This window comes from Pongo pygmaeus, chromosome 1, assembly GCF_028885625.2.
Source record: "Pongo pygmaeus isolate AG05252 chromosome 1, NHGRI_mPonPyg2-v2.0_pri, whole genome shotgun sequence".
NCBI classification, from domain to species: domain Eukaryota; kingdom Metazoa; phylum Chordata; class Mammalia; order Primates; family Hominidae; genus Pongo; species Pongo pygmaeus.
The window spans coordinates 66,749,780-66,770,985 of record NC_072373.2 but is presented as its reverse complement, the minus strand read 5'-3'; the positions used below and the strand labels follow the sequence as shown (position 1 = coordinate 66,770,985).

The 21,206-nt window shown below is 41.9% G+C and overlaps 1 protein-coding gene across 1 annotated transcript in view; it reads left to right on the top strand.

Annotated features, from left to right (window-relative positions):
• The first annotated feature begins 2,080 nt into the window (after positions 1-2,080).
• Positions 2,081-21,206, top strand: part of LAMC1 (laminin subunit gamma 1) — a 118,866-nt gene continuing 99,740 nt past the window's right edge. Inside the window, exon 1 of the mRNA XM_054455448.2 lies at positions 2,081-3,034. Coding sequence (XP_054311423.1) covers positions 2,620-3,034 — 415 coding nt within the window. The 5' untranslated portion in view covers positions 2,081-2,619. The remainder of the gene's footprint in view (positions 3,035-21,206) is intronic.

The following is a 21,206-nucleotide window of genomic DNA, read 5'->3' as shown; positions in this document are numbered from 1 at the left end:
CACTTAAGAACATGCATTCAAAAGACTGGAGTTTTTTGAAAAACAGGGTAACCTGCAGTAAAAGAAAATCTTACACACTTTCACTTTTTTTCTTTAAATACTAAGTCTATTTAGTAGACTGTGGCATCTCTAGGTGGCTAAAATAATTTGTCGATAACATCAAACATCTAGTTAGTGTTCAAATTTCTCAAATTGTCTTAAAAATTTTGTTTTAACCGTTGATTTGTTTGAATCAAGATCCAAATAACGGAGCAAAATTTTTATCATCAAGCCCACTGGCTGGTTACACTTTACCTCTTTTCAAAATAGATGTTTGTCACTGTGACACATTTCCATAAGTAAGAGAATTGAGAGATTAATTCAAGGTCTCTTTATGTGCTTTACAAATATCAGATAGGCTCTGGTAATTAAGTTACGGAAAATTCGCATAAGTAATATCTTGATGTTAATCTTGGACATTAGGACTCAAAAGGCAGCAATGACAAACCCATTTATGTTGATTTCACAGCCTTTGGGGGTCTCCTTGTCTTTATTTTGATTGTTGGAAACAGAGACCCACGCTTTGGCCACTATATAATGAAGTACTAAAAATGTATAATAATGCAAATTCACTAATATGTTTATTATATATTACAGATTATTACATATTACAGATTATTACAAATCTGTAGCTTTATTTACAACTGACATCCTTATTTTTGTCCTATATGCCCACGTTTGTTCTCAAGTACAACGAAGGACTGAGAGAGCATATAATCCCCTCTAGGTGTAAATGAACGTATTTATTTTGCTTCAACTCATGTATGAAAGGATTAAAAAATTATTAGTCCCCACAACTTAATTCTCCCAAAGAGAAGGTGCCAAGAATGAGGCACCCTTAGCCATGCATAATCTCCACCCATCCCATCAAATAAACGGAACAGTGATGAACATAACTTGCTAAGTAAGCTCAGCGGTGTAACAAGTCCCTAGATTCCCCTCCCTTCTTCATCCTACCAGAACATTATCCTTAAGGTTTTCCTTATCAGTAGTCTGCGTCTAACTAACCCTAACTATCCAGTCACCTAACATATACTTATTTCCTTGTTTCAGATTCCCATTATGCCTATCTTAATGGGACAACTGGGTCCGAAACTATGCATGTGTTTGTTTTGTTTTTGCGGTGTACTTATTATCCGCACCTTACCATCAAGTTCCTGAAAAGCTAGAACAAAACAAATCCGTGTCATTCACTATGTGCATCCTCTCTGCTTGGGGACGCCAAGGGTTTCAAGCTGCTGCCTCCCTGCCCTGGTCTCTGCTTGCCGTATCAGCACTGGGTAAGCGCCCAGGTTCTGCTCCGGGACTAAAACTCATGATTTTCTGGCTCAGGTTCTGTGAACTGAGTCATTCTGGCACTGAGAATATTCCGTGACTCAGCAGGCCCGAAAAGGAGGATGTCAGAATCCACATAATTTCGAGTCTTTTAAAGGCAAGCCGAGGAACACAAACAACACAGTGGAAGAATTTCGCAGTGGGTCGTGCGTACCCAAGGGAAAAATTCATTCCATTCCCAGCCTTTTCACTTCCTTCCTTGCCCCGGTAAAACGACTGGTTACACTTTAAATCAGCGGCAGGAAATCGCTTCACGAAACTCATCTGGCTGCTGCGACCAGGCCCTTCCGATTCTCCAGGGACCGTGTCGGCCCCCTGAACGCGCCGGGACCTCTGTTCGGGAGGGGCTGGAGCGGGGCCCCGGGCAGCAGCGGGCGCTCCCGGTTGGAACCCATACCTGGCTGGGTGGGGACCCTCTTGCCGCAGCCCAAATTGGCGCGAGGCCTCAGGGACGACCCCGAGCGACCTCCTGACCCGGCATCGCCCCTCTAAGGCGCCCTCCCCGGACTCCTCCTGCAACCCGGAGTCTCCCAGGCCGCGGAACCCGAGGACCCCAGCGACTCCCGCGCGGGGAGCGGGTCTGCGAGGCCGCCCTTCCCTCCCGGCATGCACCACCCAGCCGCCCTCCCCTCCCCTCCCCTGCCCTGCTCTCCCCTGCTGTCCCCTGCTCTCCCCTCCCCCAACCCCCTCCCCGGATCCCCGCCCACCTCGCGCGCCCCTCCCCCCGGGTCGCGCGCCGCGGGCCCGAGCGCGAGGCGCCGCTGCTCCCGCCCCCGCTGCCTCCTGGAGTCGCCGGGGCGGACGCGCAGTCCATGGGGCGCGGAGGGCCGGGGAGTTGCCTCAGGGGCCGCAGGAGTTGCTGAGAGGACACAGGGTTGGGCTTCTCCTCGCCCAGACCCCACCCCACCCTGCCGACCCCACCCCCTGCTCCTTCCTCCCCGGGGGCGCGCACTCGGGCACGCGCTCGGAAGTCGGGGGTCGGCGCGGAGTGCAGGCTGCTCCCGGGGTAGGTGAGGGAAGCGCGGAGGCGGCGCGCGGGGGCAGTGGTCGGCTAGCAGCGCGGTCCTCGCTAGGGGCGCCCACCCGTCAATCTCTCCTGCACTAGCCGCCGCCACCGCCCGCGCCGGAGTCAGGCCCCTGGGCCCCCAGGCTCAAGCAGCGGAGCGGCCTCCGGGGGACGCCGCTAGGCGAGAGGAACGCGCCGGTGCCCTTGCCTTCGCCGTGACCCAGCGTGCGGACGGCGGGATGAGGGGGAGCCATCGGGCCGCGCCGGCCGTGCGGCCCCGGGGGCGGCTCTGGCCCGTGCTGGCCGTGCTGGCGGCCGCCGCGGCGGGCTGTGCCCAGGCAGCCATGGACGAGTGCACGGACGAGGGCGGGCGGCCGCAGCGCTGCATGCCCGAGTTCGTCAACGCCGCCTTCAACGTGACTGTGGTGGCCACCAACACGTGTGGGACTCCGCCCGAGGAATACTGTGTGCAGACCGGGGTGACCGGGGTCACCAAGTCCTGTCACCTGTGCGACGCCGGGCAGCCCCACCTGCAGCACGGGGCAGCCTTCCTGACCGACTACAACAACCAGGCCGACACCACCTGGTGGCAAAGCCAGACCATGCTGGCCGGGGTGCAGTACCCCAGCTCCATCAACCTCACGCTGCACCTGGGTAAGCGGTGACAGCCCCGTCCCCTGCTACTGCTCGCCAGCAGCCCAGCTCCCGGACCGGCTCCGTCCCAGTGGCCGGCCTCACGGGCGCAGACAGCCGCGTGTTTGCTCTCTGTTCCCCGGCATGGGCCACACAGAAACTCCTTTCTCCAACTTCTTAAATAGATCTCGCTTTTAACATCCCGTGAGGGCCAGGATGTTCCGCACGAGTCTCTCTGCTTTCCTGTTCTTTCTGACTTAACGGGATTCTGGCTCTCTGATTATTCTGCATTTCGCCTGTTAGGATTGTGATTCCCCCCTTTTTTTTCTGAAGTGTTAATCAGAAACTCCCATCCCCACTTTTCTCTTTGCTAGCAAGGTCATCACAGCGCATTCTTGGATCGGAAACAAGAAGGTCCGCCTTAAACACTTTCGCCTTTAAAATGTTTAGATGTCCTTCCAGGGCTGAGGGTGATTGCTCTGTTGAGTTAAGGGGGAATTTGAGGGGAGCAAATGCCTTCGCTGCCTATATTGCCTATGTGTAATTAAAACATAAATTCACTTTTGAGGTTATTGTTCTTTATAGCTGCTCAGCCTTAATTAAGAGCCACAAAGCGATTTGACTGCTAATCCTGGTGCAGAATAAACAAAAGGAAGTGCACTCACTGTAATTGCTGGGCATAGCCTTGTCCCTGGGTAAAAAGGCTCTCCTTTACTGTCTTCCCTTTTGCTTTCATTCAAAGCAAGTGTAGAAACACGTGTAAGTGATCTTTCAGAAATCAGGAAAGGGATGTGTAGAAAACTTCATGGCAGGGCAGTGGATTGAGGATGGACATGTGTATCTGGAAGCACCAAAAATAATGTTCGATCTAGCTAAGGTTTTCTTCATCATTGAGATATGTAAATAGGCAGAAAGTTTCATTATTGTGTTTAACAGGAATCGATGTGTGAGAAACTGACGTTTGACTTAGCACTTCACTCCCCGTTGCCTTGGAAGGCTTGATTATTACCAGTAGCTGGTACTGATGAACTTCCAGAGAGAACAGACTGCCCCAAGCCATTCTTCTGTCAAGGGAGGGTAATTCTGTGAGGCTAATATCACTTAGGGGTGTTGGAAAGGAACATGTTGTAGGCAAATGGTTCTTTTGATCATGATTTTACTGCTCTCCGGTACACTAAACTTTATGTAAGTATCAGGATTCCAGAGAAAGAATTGAACTTAACAAAAAGTACTTTGAAAAGTGGGATTAAATTATTGTATGTGGAATAAGTGTTAGAAAAGCAGAATTATTTACCATCTTGTTTGCAGTTAAGTCATTAAACAAATGAAACATTTTGAAAATAATTTCATAAAATGATACTGTGAGGTATCTGTTTTTCAGGGATTGAAGAAGTAAAGTGCACGGAGTTCAGTTTTTTAAAGGTGCCTTTCTAAAGACATAGCTAGTGACCGAGGATTTCCTAACATCTGTGAGATTGCTCTTTATTGTCTCCTGTTATATTTTTTAAGTTGGCCAAAATTATTTTTGAAATTTGTATCTAAGTATTTCTGTTTAACTTTTGACTTGTTAAAGTTTGTGTTCAAGTTTGAATACTCTTGAAGTCTTATTTTTTTCATCTTCAGATTTTAAAATTTTCAAAGAAAAGGCGTTGCCTGATGTCTCAAATCTCAGATGGCTGAAATTCAATTGACAATTACTGAACAACAGTCTCTTATTTACATAAAGGTGGGGTTGTCAATCTTGGCTCTCAGAATTTTCTCGTATAGGCACTGTGTAGCTAAAGGTTATTTAAGGTGATTTCAGAGGTAGATAGATTACTCAGTGCTTACTAGCCTGTTGCAAAGATAATGTGGTAGAGTAACCCGGTATCAGTTAAGTTAGATTGCTCCCACTGGGAGGCAGATGTGTTAACTTTGGGTCATGGTTGATTAAAAGGTCAAAAGAGATCTTAGAGTTTACCTCTAACATCACTTTTTACTATAAAATGTTTTATGCTTGGACTTGGTTTTGCTGAAATTTTCCTCAACTTTTGGTAGTATTCTTGCTAAATGAAATTCATAAAGCTATGAGTTTAAAACTTGTAAGTTAAAAGTTATTTTCTTACAAGCATTGTGATTAACTGTAAAAATATGTACTTTAAACTTTTAGTTTAAACCAACTTGACTAGGATACTTGACTTGTTCTTGGATGAGAAATGACATCCTGGAAGAAATCATGCATAGTGGAGGAGGTGGGAAGGGAGAAAGGTTTGTGTGTAGTGAGGTTGAGGTTTCTCTTTCTCTCCCCCCCATCTTAATGGCAAGGTTATATGTATACATGTATGTTTTGATCAACAATTTATGACAAGTAGGCAAGGTGTTATATGTCACTGTGTGTTTTGATGTTCAGCATATTCACTCCCCAACTCCAGTTACTCCATGGGCTGTAGCTAACTAATTATTTCCCATGAATTAAAGTACCATGACTGTTTTGTGCATCTATTAAATCTCCCTTCCAGTTCAAATTTCACATACCCTTAAACAAGTGATGCATATTGTGCTTCGCTCTTACAGAGCATGTGAAACTAGAAATGAGTAGTGTGAAAGAACTAGGTCTAGCCACCACTTTTCTAGCCTTTCTTTTGATGTTGAACTTTAAATACAGTAAACTTTAAAATAAGCAGTCAAATCATACGTAAGAAATGTAAGTAGTTATGTAAGTGTTTCGGCACTGACTTTTTTAAATTATAAAAATGAAACATGACATTGTAAATTCAAACAATAAGTGTAATGACAAGTGAGTTTCTTTATCACTAGCTGCTAAGCTCCATGCCCTAGAGACCACCCTTCACAATTTCTTACATTAATATGACCCTCTGGAAATTTTTCATGCATACACATGTATATATAAAATTTTAGGATCATTTTAACTGGCACTTTTTGGGAGGCTGAGGTGTATTTTAACAGATGGCCAATACAAATCTGATTATTGTGCCCGTATCATCACTTGCTGTACAAAAGCCAGGAAAATCAGTGTTGATTCTGAAAACAGCTGTCTCTTAAGCACCATACATAGTCATCCAGGGTGCAGGGTGCAGTGCATCCTCGGATAAAAAGAGTTAAAGTTGCTATGGGAACCAGAATTGCACTTCCTGCTTATTGTAGGGAGAAATCTCAACCAGCCACCGTTTTCTAAAAAGAAGTCTTTTTTGTTTCGCCTTTAACTTCTGGATGGATTATTCAATTGCTGTTAAAAAGTTTGGGTTTTATGTCTTATAAGTTATAGTAAGTTTTTATCAGTACCAGTGGGGTAGTAGTTGATACTAAGATTGTAGCTAAGGATTTGCCTTTTATCAAACAGCCCCATTAATTAATGTGATAATCATTGTGGATGGAAACTTGGCAGACAGGATCCTAATCTTGAGAAAGGTAGCTTTTCCTCTTTCTAAAAACAATTAGATTAAGGAAAAGAGTGCTTATAAAACCAACCCAATCAAAGTTTATGGAACTCCTAAAATTAACACTGAAACCAGATTAGTTTCCAAGCTCCTCATAAACTGTAGGAACCAATAGTGATTAAATGAAGCTTTTAAATCTGCATCTGAATTTTTTTTGTGTGTGTAAGTTAGAATAATTGATATATAAGGCTACTGCCTTTTATTCTTTTTGGTCCTCTGCTGAGTGTGTATATATTTAACATGGAACAAATGGCAATTTTTCCCCCAGGAAAACCTTTGCAAGGTGGGTTCTGACTATGTCAGGGAATAGCTCACTGTGGTGACTTCAGTGTGGTATTTGCGCACCCTGAGGGGACACTATTTTAGTTTGTCTCACAAAGGCCTGATTTACATTTTGCAGGTTTCAACTTGAGAAGTTAAGGAGCTCTTCCTTAATGGCCAGCAGTTGTTGAACACAGTTTTATAAAGTTGCTGTTGGCTGCTTTCCTGTTCTACAGTTCACTGCTTTTTCTCCAAATTCCTTCTCCATTCTAAGCGCATTCAAAAAAGAATTTACACATTAGGGGAGAAGTTGGAGCTATAAGGCATCCCCCCCTCACCTCTTCCATTTGTCATTGGTCACATTTGTGGGAGGAATCAAGTTTTGACTATTTCAATTCTAAATAATTTTAGAAAATTGGGTGTGCCTTTTGCTATGCACTCCTTCCTCCTGTGCATACATTCTCATGTTATTGCCGGATATTCTGCAAACATTTTTAAAAATACTCTTGAAATACATACCACTGTACCTGATAGAAAGATGTAGAAGATTGAGGGTCCTATCTTCAGAAGATTATACTCTGTTAGGAATTTACACACTCATAATGGCATTACAATAACAAATCAAGGATGTCTATATAATATTTTACAGCTTATAAGGCCTCCAATTTATCACTGATGAGATTTCTCACAACGCAAGGAAGGCAAAGATGCCTAAGGTTGTGATTTGCCCAAAGTCATGGGGGAGATAGGTCTTTGACTACCTAGTTGATTGCATTCATTCTTGCAGCTTGCAGCTTCTCTAACGAGTCTCTCAAAAGAATGTCTACTTTATTCTAAGCCACTTTTAAAATTTCATGTATACCCTGGTTCAGAGATACCAGACTCCTTTGGTTTTCCTTGTTTTTTCTTCTGCGTACTTCTTTTTATTTATGTTTCTGGATTCCTCTCTTTTCATGCTTTTCACGCTTCGTGGATGAACTCATGTTTGTCTCAAGGCTTTATTTGCAATTTCATTTGTAAATTTTTAAATTCTAAAGTTGTATTTCTAGTAAGCTCTTTTTCCAGATCTAAAAACTTGTTGATTATGGTCAATTTGGGATGTCCAGAGACCATATTCAAAACTAAATTCACTCCTTGTTGTCTTACCCAACTCAAAGCCCTTTTGGTATTCCCTATCTGAGTGAACTACACTGCTGTCTAACACTGAGGCTCTCAACCGATGTTGCCCGCGTCTCTACTGAAAGAACCGTGCTTGACAGGCTTCATAAGTAAAGACTACTCTGGTGAACAGATAGGATCCACTGCTGTGAGGTGGGTCGGTTCTGCGTAGCTGTAACTTCACCCCTTTCTTTCCCACCAATCCTTACTATAATCTATCCAAGACTCTACTCTTACCTTCTATATCCAGACACTATGTGTCTCAGATGCTTATCTTTCTCTCCATCCTCTTTGTCTCTGCCTTACTGTAAGTTCCCATTGCATTTCACCTGGATTGTTGCCACAGCCTCCTAATAAACTGGTGGGCTTTCCGCCTCCAGTTTTGCCCTTTATATTTGGACAGCCATCCTTTGGACTGAGTGATGATTCTAAAATGCAAATCTGATCATACAATTTTGCAGCTAAAAATTCTGCAGTGGTTCCTCAAGGTTTTAAGATAAAGTCCAAACTCCTTGGCGTGGTGTACAGGGTACTTTAGGATCTGGGCCTTTTTGTTGCTTCACGTGTTCACAGGGCTGTCCTTTGGTTTGGAACACTTCTCCCAGGTGTTAGGACTCCTTCCCCAGTTTCTCTTTCTCTCTCCCCTTTCTGCCCCACTTCCTAGCTTGGATGAGGTCTCCCACTCATGCCACCCTGTAGTAGGTATTTATCACAGTCCCTGTCACATAGGATTGTCTGTTTCTTGACTTGTCTGTTTCTACCTTTAAACCATGAAGTTTTTGAAGGACGAGTCAGGAGTTTAGTAATCTTTTAGTTCAGTTAAAGATGACTAATATTGGTTAATTGCTTGTTATGTATTAGCACCAATGCAAATTCCTGGATGTGTAGTGATTCATGGGACATTGCCCTGACCTCATTCTTAGATGAGGTGTAGATACAGAGACCCATGTCTCTTGATTTGGGGGTAGGCAAATGATGGCCTTCTTAGCCAAGTCCAGTCCAGTCCTGCCACCTATTTTTGTATGGGCTATGAACTAAGAATGGTTTGTACATTTTTAATTGGTTCGAAAAAAATCAGAAGAATAATATTTTGTGACATGTGAAAATTTCATGAAATTCAAATTTTAGTTATCCATAAAGTTTTGTTGGAGCACAGTTTAGCCCATGTAACAAAGCATTGTCTGTGGCTGTTTTTGCACAATAAAGGCAGAGTTGAGTAATAGCGACAGATTCCATATGTCCCAGCCCACAAAGGCTGAAATATTTACTATCTGGCTTTCATAGCACAGGTTTGTTGACCTCTTTTCTAGAGCAGTACTTTCATGTTATATAGTAAGTCCTAAGTGAGAGATGCAAGCACAGAGAGGATTCACTTCACTAACTGTTTGGGTGGAGGCTGGAGGCATTCTGTCTCCAGGGACACATGTCTGGCATAGTGTTCATAAAAATATATGTACAGTGAGTGAATAAATGAATGCCTGAATTATAAAACTCCCAGAACATTGAACATTAATTTAAATTATTCAAAGTAAAACTTTTGAGCTTGTGTTTATTTTTTATCAGTGCCATCTCTCCATTTTATAAGATATATGTCACTGTAATAGCTCATGTTACATGCAGTATGTGGTTTTATTTCTGTAAATTTTTTTAAAAAGTACTAAGGTATGGAACTGGTATGGAATTGGAAAGGCCTATGACTGTCCTTTTTTGGGTAAAAATTAGACTGTTATGTGACTTGAAGGCAGCCTAGATAAATCTTAGGAGAAAACTCATGAATTCTCACATGTGAATATGTATTTCTGAAATGTTAATTTGTATTTTTTTTCCTTTAAAAATGGACATAAGCAAATTTTATTTAAAGTATATATATTCTATAGTTTCAGTTACTTGGGAGGCTGAGGCAGAGGGATCACTCGAGCTAAGAAGTTTGAGGCTGTAGTACACCATGATTGCGCCTGTTGAATACCCACTGCACTCCAGCCTGGACGACATAGACCCTATCTCAAAAATTAAATAAATAAAATATATATATTCACATGAACATTGTTGAAATAGATTCTTAAAGGGAATTATTAAGCAGCTGAGGGGAAAGGTTACAATGAAATATCTTATTTGCTTGTTGTATATAGCATCCTTTTAAGTTTAGTGAAGTCATCATGAGTAGATTTAGAAGATAGGCATACTGTTTCTTTAGGACAGTAAAGGAACTGTAAATGTAGAGTACGGTATAGCCCAGTGTATTCCACATTAAAGTGGTTAGGCCGATGAGCAGTAACCACATATTCATCTAAAGTTAATAGGCAGGAGCAACAGTTGCTTCTTTTTTTTTTTTTTTTTTTGGAGATGAGTTTTGGTCTTGTTGCCCAGGCTGGAGTGCAGTGGCATTATCTTGGCTCACTGCAACCTCTGCCTCCTGGGTTCAAGTGATTCTTCTGCCTCAGCCTCCTGAGTAGCTGGGATTACAGGCATGTGCCACCACACCCAGCTAATTTTGTATTTTTAGTAGAGACGGGGTTTTACCATGTTGGTCAGGCTGGTTTCGAACTCCCGACCTCAGGTGATCCGCCCATTGTGGCTTCCCAAAGTGCTGGGATTACAGGCATGAGCCACCACACCCGGCCTTGCTTCTTTACTTGTTCATTTTTCCTGCTGGACTTTATTGACAGGTGTACCACTGTTCTGTTTGGGTTTTAGGGAAAGGTGTTAAAGTTTAGAGCAGAGCTGTTTATTTTTACTGCTAAAAATTTCTGAGAAGGTTTTTAAAAGTATGGGATTAATATTTCTTCAAGTTGTCAGCTTGAAAGTGTAAAATTTCAAGATGATTTTGTGCTGATTCTGTTACTTTGCCTTGGTTGCTTGCTATAAGACTTGTTTAGGATAGAACTTGCCCTGTGGAGAAGAATAGAGTAGAATAAAATAATTTAAAAATAAGAAAAAAAAAAGATTAAAGAAAAAAAAACAGATGTGTAAGAGGGCCCTGCTGGAATTTGCAGGCATCTCCTTTCTTGTGACATAAAGTTAGGTGTTTGCTCATTTGGGTCTAAAATTGACAGCTTGCTAATGGGGTTACCAGAAAACCCATTTATAGAAACATTCCTGAGATTTTGGAGTATTGCATCAGACTAGGGTGGCACTAATTAAGTATGTCTGCTTTTCTATGCGTGTGCTCTTCTAGGGGCCAGCCTGAAATAAGTGGGCCCAGTCAGCCTGGTACAGCTACATATTCATGAACTAAAATAAAGCAGACTTCTCACTTTCTTAGAGAATGGCACCCTCAGATCTCCTGTGGGAGAAGAACCTTATGGTAAGGCTGGGAAATGAATAAGGGGATTTACCTTATTTCTTTTGAACTTTAGGAGCTACGTTTCCTCAGTTCCCTCCTTTTACTCTTTGTTTCCAACTGTGTGTGGCCGCTTCGTCTTATATTGAGGGCAACATTAGATTGTTTTATTTTTAGATTTTTGTTATTTTATCTTTTTGTTTTGAAAGTTGGAGAAGATATTAATTCAAAATCAGTCTTCTTCACATTGCTTGCTTTTTTTTATTTATTTTTTTTAAAGAGACAAAGTCTCACTCTGTTGCCCAAGCTGGAAGTGCAGTGGTGCAATCAGAGCTCACTGCAGCCTTGACCCTCCCAGGCTCAAGTGATCCTCTTGCCTTGGCCTCCCACAGTGCTGGGATTATAGGCATGAGTCACCATGCCTGGCCTCTTTTTTTTCTTTTTTTGAATTTGGTACGTGGTCTTATATAGAGTTAAGGACTCAGTAAATTTTGTTTTATGATGATAAATCACAGTACTGTGTATATATGAAAGTTTCTGCTAACCAGAATGATTGTTTGTGGCAGTGACTATACAGGTACCTGTCTGTTTTCAGAGACATGGTTAATGAGCAGTCTCTTTTTTTCCCATCTTCTTTAGAGTTCTGATTTTGTGTTCTATTCTTGAACTGGGTGGAGCTCAAGAATAAATTTTACATATGTAAAATTTCAGAGCTATGCATTTAATATTTGTTTACTTCATTATATGTAAATTATTCCTCGAATAAAAAAATGAATTAAGAAACTTTCAGCCAATTGTAGTACAATATAATATAGTTGATTTTGTTTTTCATGATTTTTGGCTTAGGAGAGAACACAATGTGAGGCTTCATCATCTAAAATATATTTCTCTTAGTGTCTTTCTTCTCTCTACCAGAAGTTGCTGGCATTAATAGGCATTAACCAGATATTTGTTGAGTGATCAAATCAGTGAACTGGCTGGTTTTAATTGAGTTATGAGCCCATTTTCATTGAAGTAACTGCAGAGCCCTCTCATACAATCAAGCTTGATAGACAGCTCAGGCAGTGGGGCATGGGAAACCTGGGGAAGAGCTGTCCTCTGTTCTCACCTCACTTTAAGCAGGTAGTGGTTTTGGTTGATGCTTCATCGTTTGATGTGGTAAGTCTGTGGGTTTTGCTGCAGGTTTAGAGAATTCTTTAAGAATGTCTTTGTGTGGCATATGCTTTGGTCACAATGTCTGGTGCTTAGGTAACAAATTTCCATGGTGAAATGTAAATGTTCCACATATCACTTAAATAATGGGAAGACCCCATCTTCATTCATTTAAACATGGTCTAGGTAATGGCTTTCTCTTATTGAGCCTTTTAGAAATAAAAAGTCTGAAGTTTGAATTATGTGGCTTTCTTGGAGAAACTTATTTTCTTTTTTTTTATTTTTTTTTTGGAGACAGAGTCTCACTCTATTGCCCAGGCTAGAGTGCAGTGGCATGATCTTGGCTTACTGCAACCTCCACCTCCCCGGTTCAAGCGATAGTAGCTGGGATTACAGGCACACACCACCATGCCCGGCTAGGTTTTTTGTATTTTTTTTAGTAGAGATCGAGTTTCACCATGTTGGCCAGGCTGGTCTCGAACTCCTGACCTCAGGTGATCCACCCTCCTTGGCCTCCCAAAGTGCTGGGATTAACAGGCGTGAGCCACTGTGCCTGGCTGGAGAAACTTATAAAGCTATGAAATATTTCCAGTGATCTGAAAAGATCTACCCACTTAAAATGAGATAAGCTTATTGCATTTTTATTCTAATTAGTGGACAAAGGACTTATGTAAATAAGACTGCTGGGGAGAAAATGGTTCGCTCATAGCTGTTGTAGTATGGGATGTGTGAGTTATGGTAGATGTTGAAGATACTTTTTATATCCTAAAGATACATTTATTCGTAATGTATTTGAGATCAGACAAAAACATTGACCTGTAGAAAAAAGAACTTTTTTTCTGAGATGGCGTTTCACTCTGTTGCCCAGGCTGGAGTGCAGTGGCAGGATCTCAGCTCACTGCAACCTCCACCTACCGGGTTCAAGCGATTCTCCTGCCTCAGCCTCCTGAGTAGCTGGGACTCTACAGGCGCATGACACCATGCCCAGCTAATTTTTGTATTTTTAGTAGAGTCGGGGTTTCACCATGTTTGTCAGGCTGGTCTCGAACTCCTGACCTCGTGATCTGCCTGCCTCAGCCTCCCAAAGTGCTGGGATTACAGGTGTGAGCCACCGCGCCCATCCCAGTTGAAACTTTTTAAATTGTTGGGAGAATACCTGCAGAGCATTTTGAAGAGTAGGGATTGAAGTCAGCCAGGAAAAGCTTCCCGGATCTTGAAGAAAAGTAATAGACATGAGTGTAGGGTGTTTCCAGGAAGGTTGAGTTGTTTAAATAAAGATCTAAAAATAGTTAGATAATGGTGAAGGTATTATTTGCCATTCATGGAGCAATGAGGACGTGCCAGATGGATTCTGAGGAGAAGAACTTGAAAGCTGGGTGACAAAAGAAACTAAATTACCTTTTGTCAAGTGCCTCCTGGTTACCTCTTTGAATTCTTCAGTCTTGAGAACTATTATTAGCCCCGGGGAAGAATAATATGACTAGTGACTTTTCTGAGGTTGCATAGGTTGAAATCCAGAACTGCTGTGGTACATAGATTATGTTTTTGCCACTCTGCCATGTTAGGTCAGACCTGCTGTAAGTGATAGTGAATTCTAGAAAGACCTCAAATTGAGGAGTAAAATCAGAGTGCTAAAGAACTGAGCATTGTTTCTCTGAGAGACCACTGCTTGAGGATCTCTGGATTTAGATTGCTTCTATTAAAAGGGCTTTACACTTATTCTTGAAGAACAGAGGATTTTTTTTTTAATTAAAAATATATTTTTTTAGACAAGGTCTTGCTCTGTCATCCAGGTTGGGGTGCAGTGGCACTATCCTATTTCATTGCAGGTTCAAACACATGAGCTCAAACAAACCTCCCACCTCAGCCTCCTGAGTAGCTAGGACTACAGGCGTATACTACCATGCCTAGCTAATTTTATTTTTTTGTAGAGATGGGGTCTCTCTATGTTGTCCAGACTGGACCTGAACTCCTGGCCTCGAGCAATTCTCCTGCCTTGGCCTCCCAAAGTGCTGGGGTTACAGGTGTAAGACACCATGCCCAGCTGTGGATTGTTTTCAATGGAAGAATTTTAGGTTTTGGGCACATGTACTAGTTGTATGATATTTAGCTGTTAATGCTTCTAGAAATTTCTAAGGAATTTATTGAATTTGAGAATGAGGTCCTGGATTTTGTCAGTGTCTATTGATAGAAAAAATATCCTCTACCTGTGAAAAGAAAATTTCTACATGCTCTGAATTTATTATGCCAAGGGGAAAAGTTAGGCCCTGGAAACTGAGTCACATAACATGGCTGTTTTTCTTCTCTGGTGCGTGACTGTTGCTTAGGGACCTTTGTGTTGAGATGTTACATATAACCAGATACCCTATTCTTTATTCAAACCTAGACTAAATGAAGCTGGAGGTAGAGACCCCTGTGATTGTTACTGCTTTACAATGGAGTGTTAAGCAACCCCCTTAGAGTATAATAGTAACCAATCAAATCTTGTATCTATATGTTAGCCTTATGTAGAAAATCTTGTAATCCTGTTCCACTCCCCTGTTTTTGCCTATATAAGTGATTCTCACCTTTCCCAACGCTGGGGAGTGCTGAGCACCGTTCTTCAGTGTCCATGTTTCCTGGAAAACTACCTACCCTCACACTTTGCACTTGAATGAATTCTTTTTTTTTTTTTTTAAGACAGCGTCTTGCTCTGTCTCCCAGGCTGGAGTGCAATGGCGCAATCTTGGCTCACTGCAGCCTCCGCCTCACAGGTTCAAGTGATTCTTCTGCCTCAGCCTCCCAAGTACCTGGGATTACAGGCGCTTGCCACTGTGCCCAGCTGATTTTTGGAGTTTTTAGTAGAGATGGGTTTTGCCATGTTAGCCAGGCTGGGCTCCAACTCCTGACTAGGTGATCCACCCGCCTTGGCCTCCCAAAGTGCTGGGATTACCGACGTGAGCCACCACGCCTGCCTTTTTTTTTTTTTTTTTTTGAGACAAGAGTTTCGCTCTTCACTCAGACTGGAGTGCAATGGCGTGATCTCGGCACACTGCTACCTCTGCCTCCTGGGTTCAAGCGATTCTCCTGCCTCAGCTTCCCAAGTAGCTGTGATTACAGGCATGTGCCACCACACCCAGCTAATTTTTGTATTTTTAGTAGAGATGGGAGTTCACCATGTTGGCCAGGCTCCCGACCTCAAGTGATCCGCCTGCCCTGGCCTCTCAAAGTGCTGAGATTACAGACGTGAGCCACTGCGCACAGCTGAATGAATTCTTTTAAGTGGATCCTCTAAAAAACACGTTACACTTATTTGTGAAGAACAAAGGATTGTTTTCTTTTTTGTTTGTTTTTGTTTTGTTTTGTTTTGTTTTTTAGATGGTGTTTCACTCTTGTCGCCCAGGCTGGAGTGCAGTGGCACGATCTTGGCTCACTGCAACCTCCACCTCCTGAGTTCAAGCAATTCTTTTGTTTCAGCCTCCTGAGTAGCTGGAATTACAGGCGCCCACCACCACGCCCAGCTAATTTTTGTATTTTTAGTAGAGATGGGGTTTTGCCATGTTGGTCAGGCTGGCCTCGAACTCCTGACCTCAGGTGATCTGTCTGCTTTGGCCTCCCAAAGTGCTGGGATTACAGGCATGAGCCACCGCACCTGGCCCCAAAGGATTGTTTTCAATGGAAGATTTGTAGGTTTTGGGTACTTGAACTAGTTGCATAATATTCAGTTCTTAATGGTTCTAGGAATTTCTAAGGAATTTATTGAATTTCAGGATGAGGTCCTGGATTTTGTCAGTGTCTGACAGGAAAAGTGTACCCTACCTCATTTCCTGAGGGATGATCAGTGGCTTCATTTATACAGGGAATGCCACCATCTTATCTCCTTTCTGCCTTATCCATGACTTCTTTCTGGTTGTTGAGAATTGCTGAGTTTAGTTCACTTGCTTATTTTATCTGACATTATTAAAGATAAGGCTGTCTGGTCTGTCTTCACATTGTAGTTCTTTCCTTCTCTGCTCCAAGTAAATTCTAACCCTTACATGGTATGTTTTGTTGTTAAAGTTTGCTAACTGAATAGGTCTAACCCACCTTTTGTTAATTGATGGATAGATAACTACTGTAGTCCCAGGAGCTTTCTTTGTCAGTATTAACATTCAGGTTCAGAAGTTCACTTTGATGTCTGTGTATGTGAATTTGCAAATCTGTAAGTCTTTCTTTACCTCTTCCCCTCTCTCTTTCTGCCTCCCTCCTTTTCTCTTTAGTTTCCCCAGAGTGTTGCCGAGCTAAGGTTCAATCAGAGGACTCTTAGATACCTTAATTTTTTTTGGCTTTATTTTTGAAGAAAGGGATCATAGTTCCCATTAGGACATGTATTTACGATGTGTTTTCTTTTGCTCTCACACCACACTCTACCACTACTTCTAGAACTTAAAATTCTAGGATTGTTTTTTCTCCCTCATGCCCTATCCCCTTTTTTAAAAAAACTCTTCTTATTATAGTAGAACTTCACAGATTTGAAGTTGGCTGATTAAATATACTAAGTATTACTGAACCACTGCCCTGCCTTTTCTGCTTTCTTTACAGACCTGTTTAGTATACATTGTATGTATTTTTTTTTTTTTTTTTTTTGAGACAGAGTCTTGCTCTGTTGCCCAGGCTGGAGTGCAGTGGTGTGATCTCAGCTCACTGCAACCTCCGCCTCCTGGGTTCAAGCAGTTGTCCTGCCTTAGCCTCCTGAGTAGCTGGGACTACACGCATAGGCCACCATGCCTGGCTAATTTTTGTATTTTTAATAAAGATGGGGTTCTGCCATGTTGGCCAGGCTGGTCTCGAACTCCTGACCTCAGGTGAGTCACCCACCTAAAGTCCTGGGATTACAGGTGTGAGCCACCGCTCCTGGCCCACAGATGATTTTTAAATGCTCTTGCTCAGTTTCCTTTCTTACAGGGAGAGTGGGTGGCACCCTGTGCTACACTGGAGGGCTGAGTGTTGGGTTTAAAATGTCCTCAATGTCCTCCCTTCTCTCTGCTGTTTTTTTTTGTTTTGTTTTTGGTCAATTGGTAAACTATAAATGCATACATGTTTTCTCAGGACTTTTCCATCAACTTTCTTCAGAGAGAATGAAGGGATCCCAATGATTTCCAAGAAAAGAGTTTTGCAGTTTTTAGAAAGAGGGTAGTGACAGCATGATGAAATGAGCTGAACAGCTTTTTTTGAGTTTTCACTGGCAGGGACTGGGAAGTGATATTTTCCTGCCCTGGCATCACAAATCCCAATTAGAGGCAGGAATCTGCTGCCCACATGTTCTCAAAATCCATGACCATTTTATTATCAAAAACTGTAAGGAATAAATAATTTGACAATGTAAAATGGTTAGATTGAGATTTGGAGTTTAATAGACTCTTAGTTTTCTGGAATGTTGACATCAGTGGACTCTTAAAAATATGTGGCTAACTAGAATAATAAAATCATAAAATTTTGGAGTTGAAAATTTAAGCTATAAAAAAAAAGAAAGAAAAAAAGTTTTAGGGATAGGTCCTGGTTTAATTTATTTAATCTCTTACCAAATAATTTAAGGTAGGCGTAGTTGCCTTGGGTGAGCAGTTTTACCTGTAGACTCGTGCATCTGTGCTGCTATTCCTCGGTGGTTCCCATCCATCATACCCCTATTATGATGGTGCTGGTGACATTATCTGTTTTGATGCCACTAAGTTTAAAGAATTTTTTCTAAAAAAATTCTGGACTATGATCTGATAGAGCTGAGCATGCCGGAATTTTCACTGAAATTGTGTTCTTTTGGAGGTGGGAATAAACAAGGGACTAAGGGTAAAGATTGTGGTGGCGTTGGGGGAGGGTTAGAAACCAAAAGAGCAATTGTGTACTTGAATTGCTTTGGTCATGTGATTGCCCCTTCTTGGGTAAAGGGTCATGATCAGTGGCCTTCAGTGTCTTGGATTAACTTTCGGAGCAGTCCATACATAGTTTTGAATTTGTGGTATTTTAGATAAGTTCATGGGATAGAAAGTCTATTGGAGACTATAAATTCTTAGAATTCTACAAATTATGAGCATTTGTGGGAACATCTGTAATGCAGCTGTAATAAAATTTGTTTATTATCAGGATTGCTTTAGAGGCTCTTGCTGGGTTGTTTATTACTGTTTTCAGCATTTTTGCCACACGCCCTGAAATAACATCAACTCCTGGGTAGACTTCAGGATCATTCAGTTTTGTAGCCATTCTAATCAGGTTTAGGTTTTAAACATATGTCCACTTTAGAGCTCTTATGTCCTGGCACAGACGTCAATGGTGAATCCAGGCCATTTCAAGATGGACACTGATTCTGGAATTAACATACTTCCCAGATGTTTGTAGTACAGATTTGTTTTCTGTGCTGTCTTTCATGTGTTCTTCTGTGTCTGTCTCTATCTGTGCTTTCCTCTATTTTTCCTTTTAGAACCCCTGGGGAAAGGTAGGTATCTGCTTTTTGGATTGGGAAATAGAATAGGTATTAAATTTTTGGTGAAAACCTTTGAGTTGGTATGGACATTTCTGTGAGAGGAGAGGCTGCTTTGTTCCCTTGAGGGAGACTGTTGGTGAGGGTGGTGTTGGGGGTGAGACTCTGAATGTAACTAGACACGGACTTCTTCACATCTCTAGTGGTTTTCAATTATGAAATGGGCAACTGGTGCTCTGAGTCAGCAGCCTTTTAACCATGCCTGACTGAAGAGACCTTGTGTTTGAAATTCACAGCATTGCCTGGATCCCTGCTGTCTTTTTGTGCCTCCCGCTAACACACAGCTGTTTTTGTTCATACATCATTTTGTGTTCAACTGCCTGGTTACTTCCTCAGGTCCCTTTTATGGTGAATAATGGACACATGGGAGTTTGAACACCCAAGTGTGTGGTTTTTCAAACAGGAAGTCTCGAGGAAGCACAGTAACTTTGTCAGAGGAACAAAAGATGGGACAGGAAAGGCTATTGATGATTCTAGGCTTCAAACATCTGCTGGGAAATCTGACAATTTCTGAAATACAGATATTCCATAGCTTACAAACAAGATGGCTTGTTTATTTGGAACTTGTTCCATTTTTTAAAAATCAGGGTATTAAATCTTAATCCATAAAATAGAAGTGGAGGGGAAAAAAGGATATAATGTGGCATCATTAGTGTTAAAAAGAGGAGAGAGGCTCTGCCTGTGTCTTGACTGGATTTCAGGAGAAAGGCCAGAGCAGCTCATCTTGACTGAAGGTAGCCCTGAGGCTGTATCCCCGGGTGAGCACATAGGTGGAACTTGACAGAGGCTGCTAGAGCTGACAGAATTGGATTAAAAGATGATTTTATGCAGAGCTTTTGATGATTGAGCACTGGAGGAATATGAGATAAAGAAGAATGTAGGTTGCACTTAAAGAGCATGCAGTCCAGTGGGAGAGTAAGAATGTGTGTATCAACAAATATTCTCTGAGACAAAACATAAAGTGCCGTGAGAGAAGGATGGAAATTCCATGTGATTGCAAAGAAGATATGACTATAGAAGATCAAAATAAATGCTTCCCAGAACGTTTATCTGGTGACTGTGAAGATTCCTTATGACCTTGGGATTCCTTGTTTATATGATAAAGGACTTGCCAGAAATAGTCAAATAAATCCTGATTTTAGATTTAAAAATGAAAATTAAATCTGGAAGTCAAAGAAGGGGGAGCTCTGGGTTCATAGCAATTTATATTAAGCAAGCGGGGTGATGCAAATGCTAAAGAAAAGAGTACTGTGTCAGGCTTAATTAATGGAAGTGATAGTATTCGAAGGAGTACAAGTTCTGTGCATCTTATTCCCCTGCCTTTAATTTCAGTCATGATAAACTGTTCATAGTAAACGTGCTCCCACCATGTGGGTACTACTACATTGTTTTCTTGACTCTTTTCTGTTTTTTCCTTTGGCTACTTCCTAATCATCTTTAAAACTCCTGACAAATTTCAACTCCTCCAAGAAGATTTTGCTAATTTCTAATTCCTCTGTTCCCTCCAGAGCACTTGCCTTTATGTCATTTGATGTTTATATGTCCATTCACTTCTAAAATCTAGTAAGCATATTGCATACCTAGGATGTGAGGGGTGCTATATTGTATTGTTTTCTCTCTTTCCCCCATTAGCTGAGTTCATCAAAGACAAGATGAATTCATAGATTTCTTAATTCATTCATTTACAAATATTTATTAAGCACCTGTTACGCAAAAGGTACTGCATAGTACCGGAGACAGGGCAGAGAAGACCTAGAGCTTAAGTTCTGGGTAAAAAAGCATGCAGTACAAAGGACCTGACCTAGGGAGGATTTCATTGGCTTCCCCCCACCACCCCACTGACTTTTATGTCCCTAGTGTGTGGCATAATAGCTTTTATATGGCAGTAGGGGATCAAAAAAGTTTGCTGAATGAGTAAATTTCTATTTCTTTGAGGCTATGGCCACAGAATGCAGATGAGTGCAAGAAACAGCAATTTTGTTTAGGTTTTCCCATGATGGAATTTGCCTTGTAGATAGGGTTTTTAAAATTGGTCAGGCAGAACAGGATGGCTAGTACATGGTATAGTTTCCTCGCCAGCATTGTTAGATGAAGAGTAAGTCACTGTATCAAAGAGCCCCAGTATAAAGTAATAAAGTAATTAAAAACCCAGTTTTAAATCATTGAAGTTTGTTTCTCCTTCAGGTGGTAGTTCTGAGGTCAGCGGTTCAGGACAGCAGAGTAGTTCTCCACACTGACATTCTGGGACTCATGAGTGTTTCCTGGAAATAATCTGGGATCCTTTAGGGTATCATTCTTATGTGCCTGGTTGAGGCTGGGTGATAGGCCCCTGTGCTTTCCAATTGGGAAGATATTGAGGAGTGTGTGCCTAAATCTTAACACTTGAAAATCTTACCTCCCCAAAGTGCCATAACA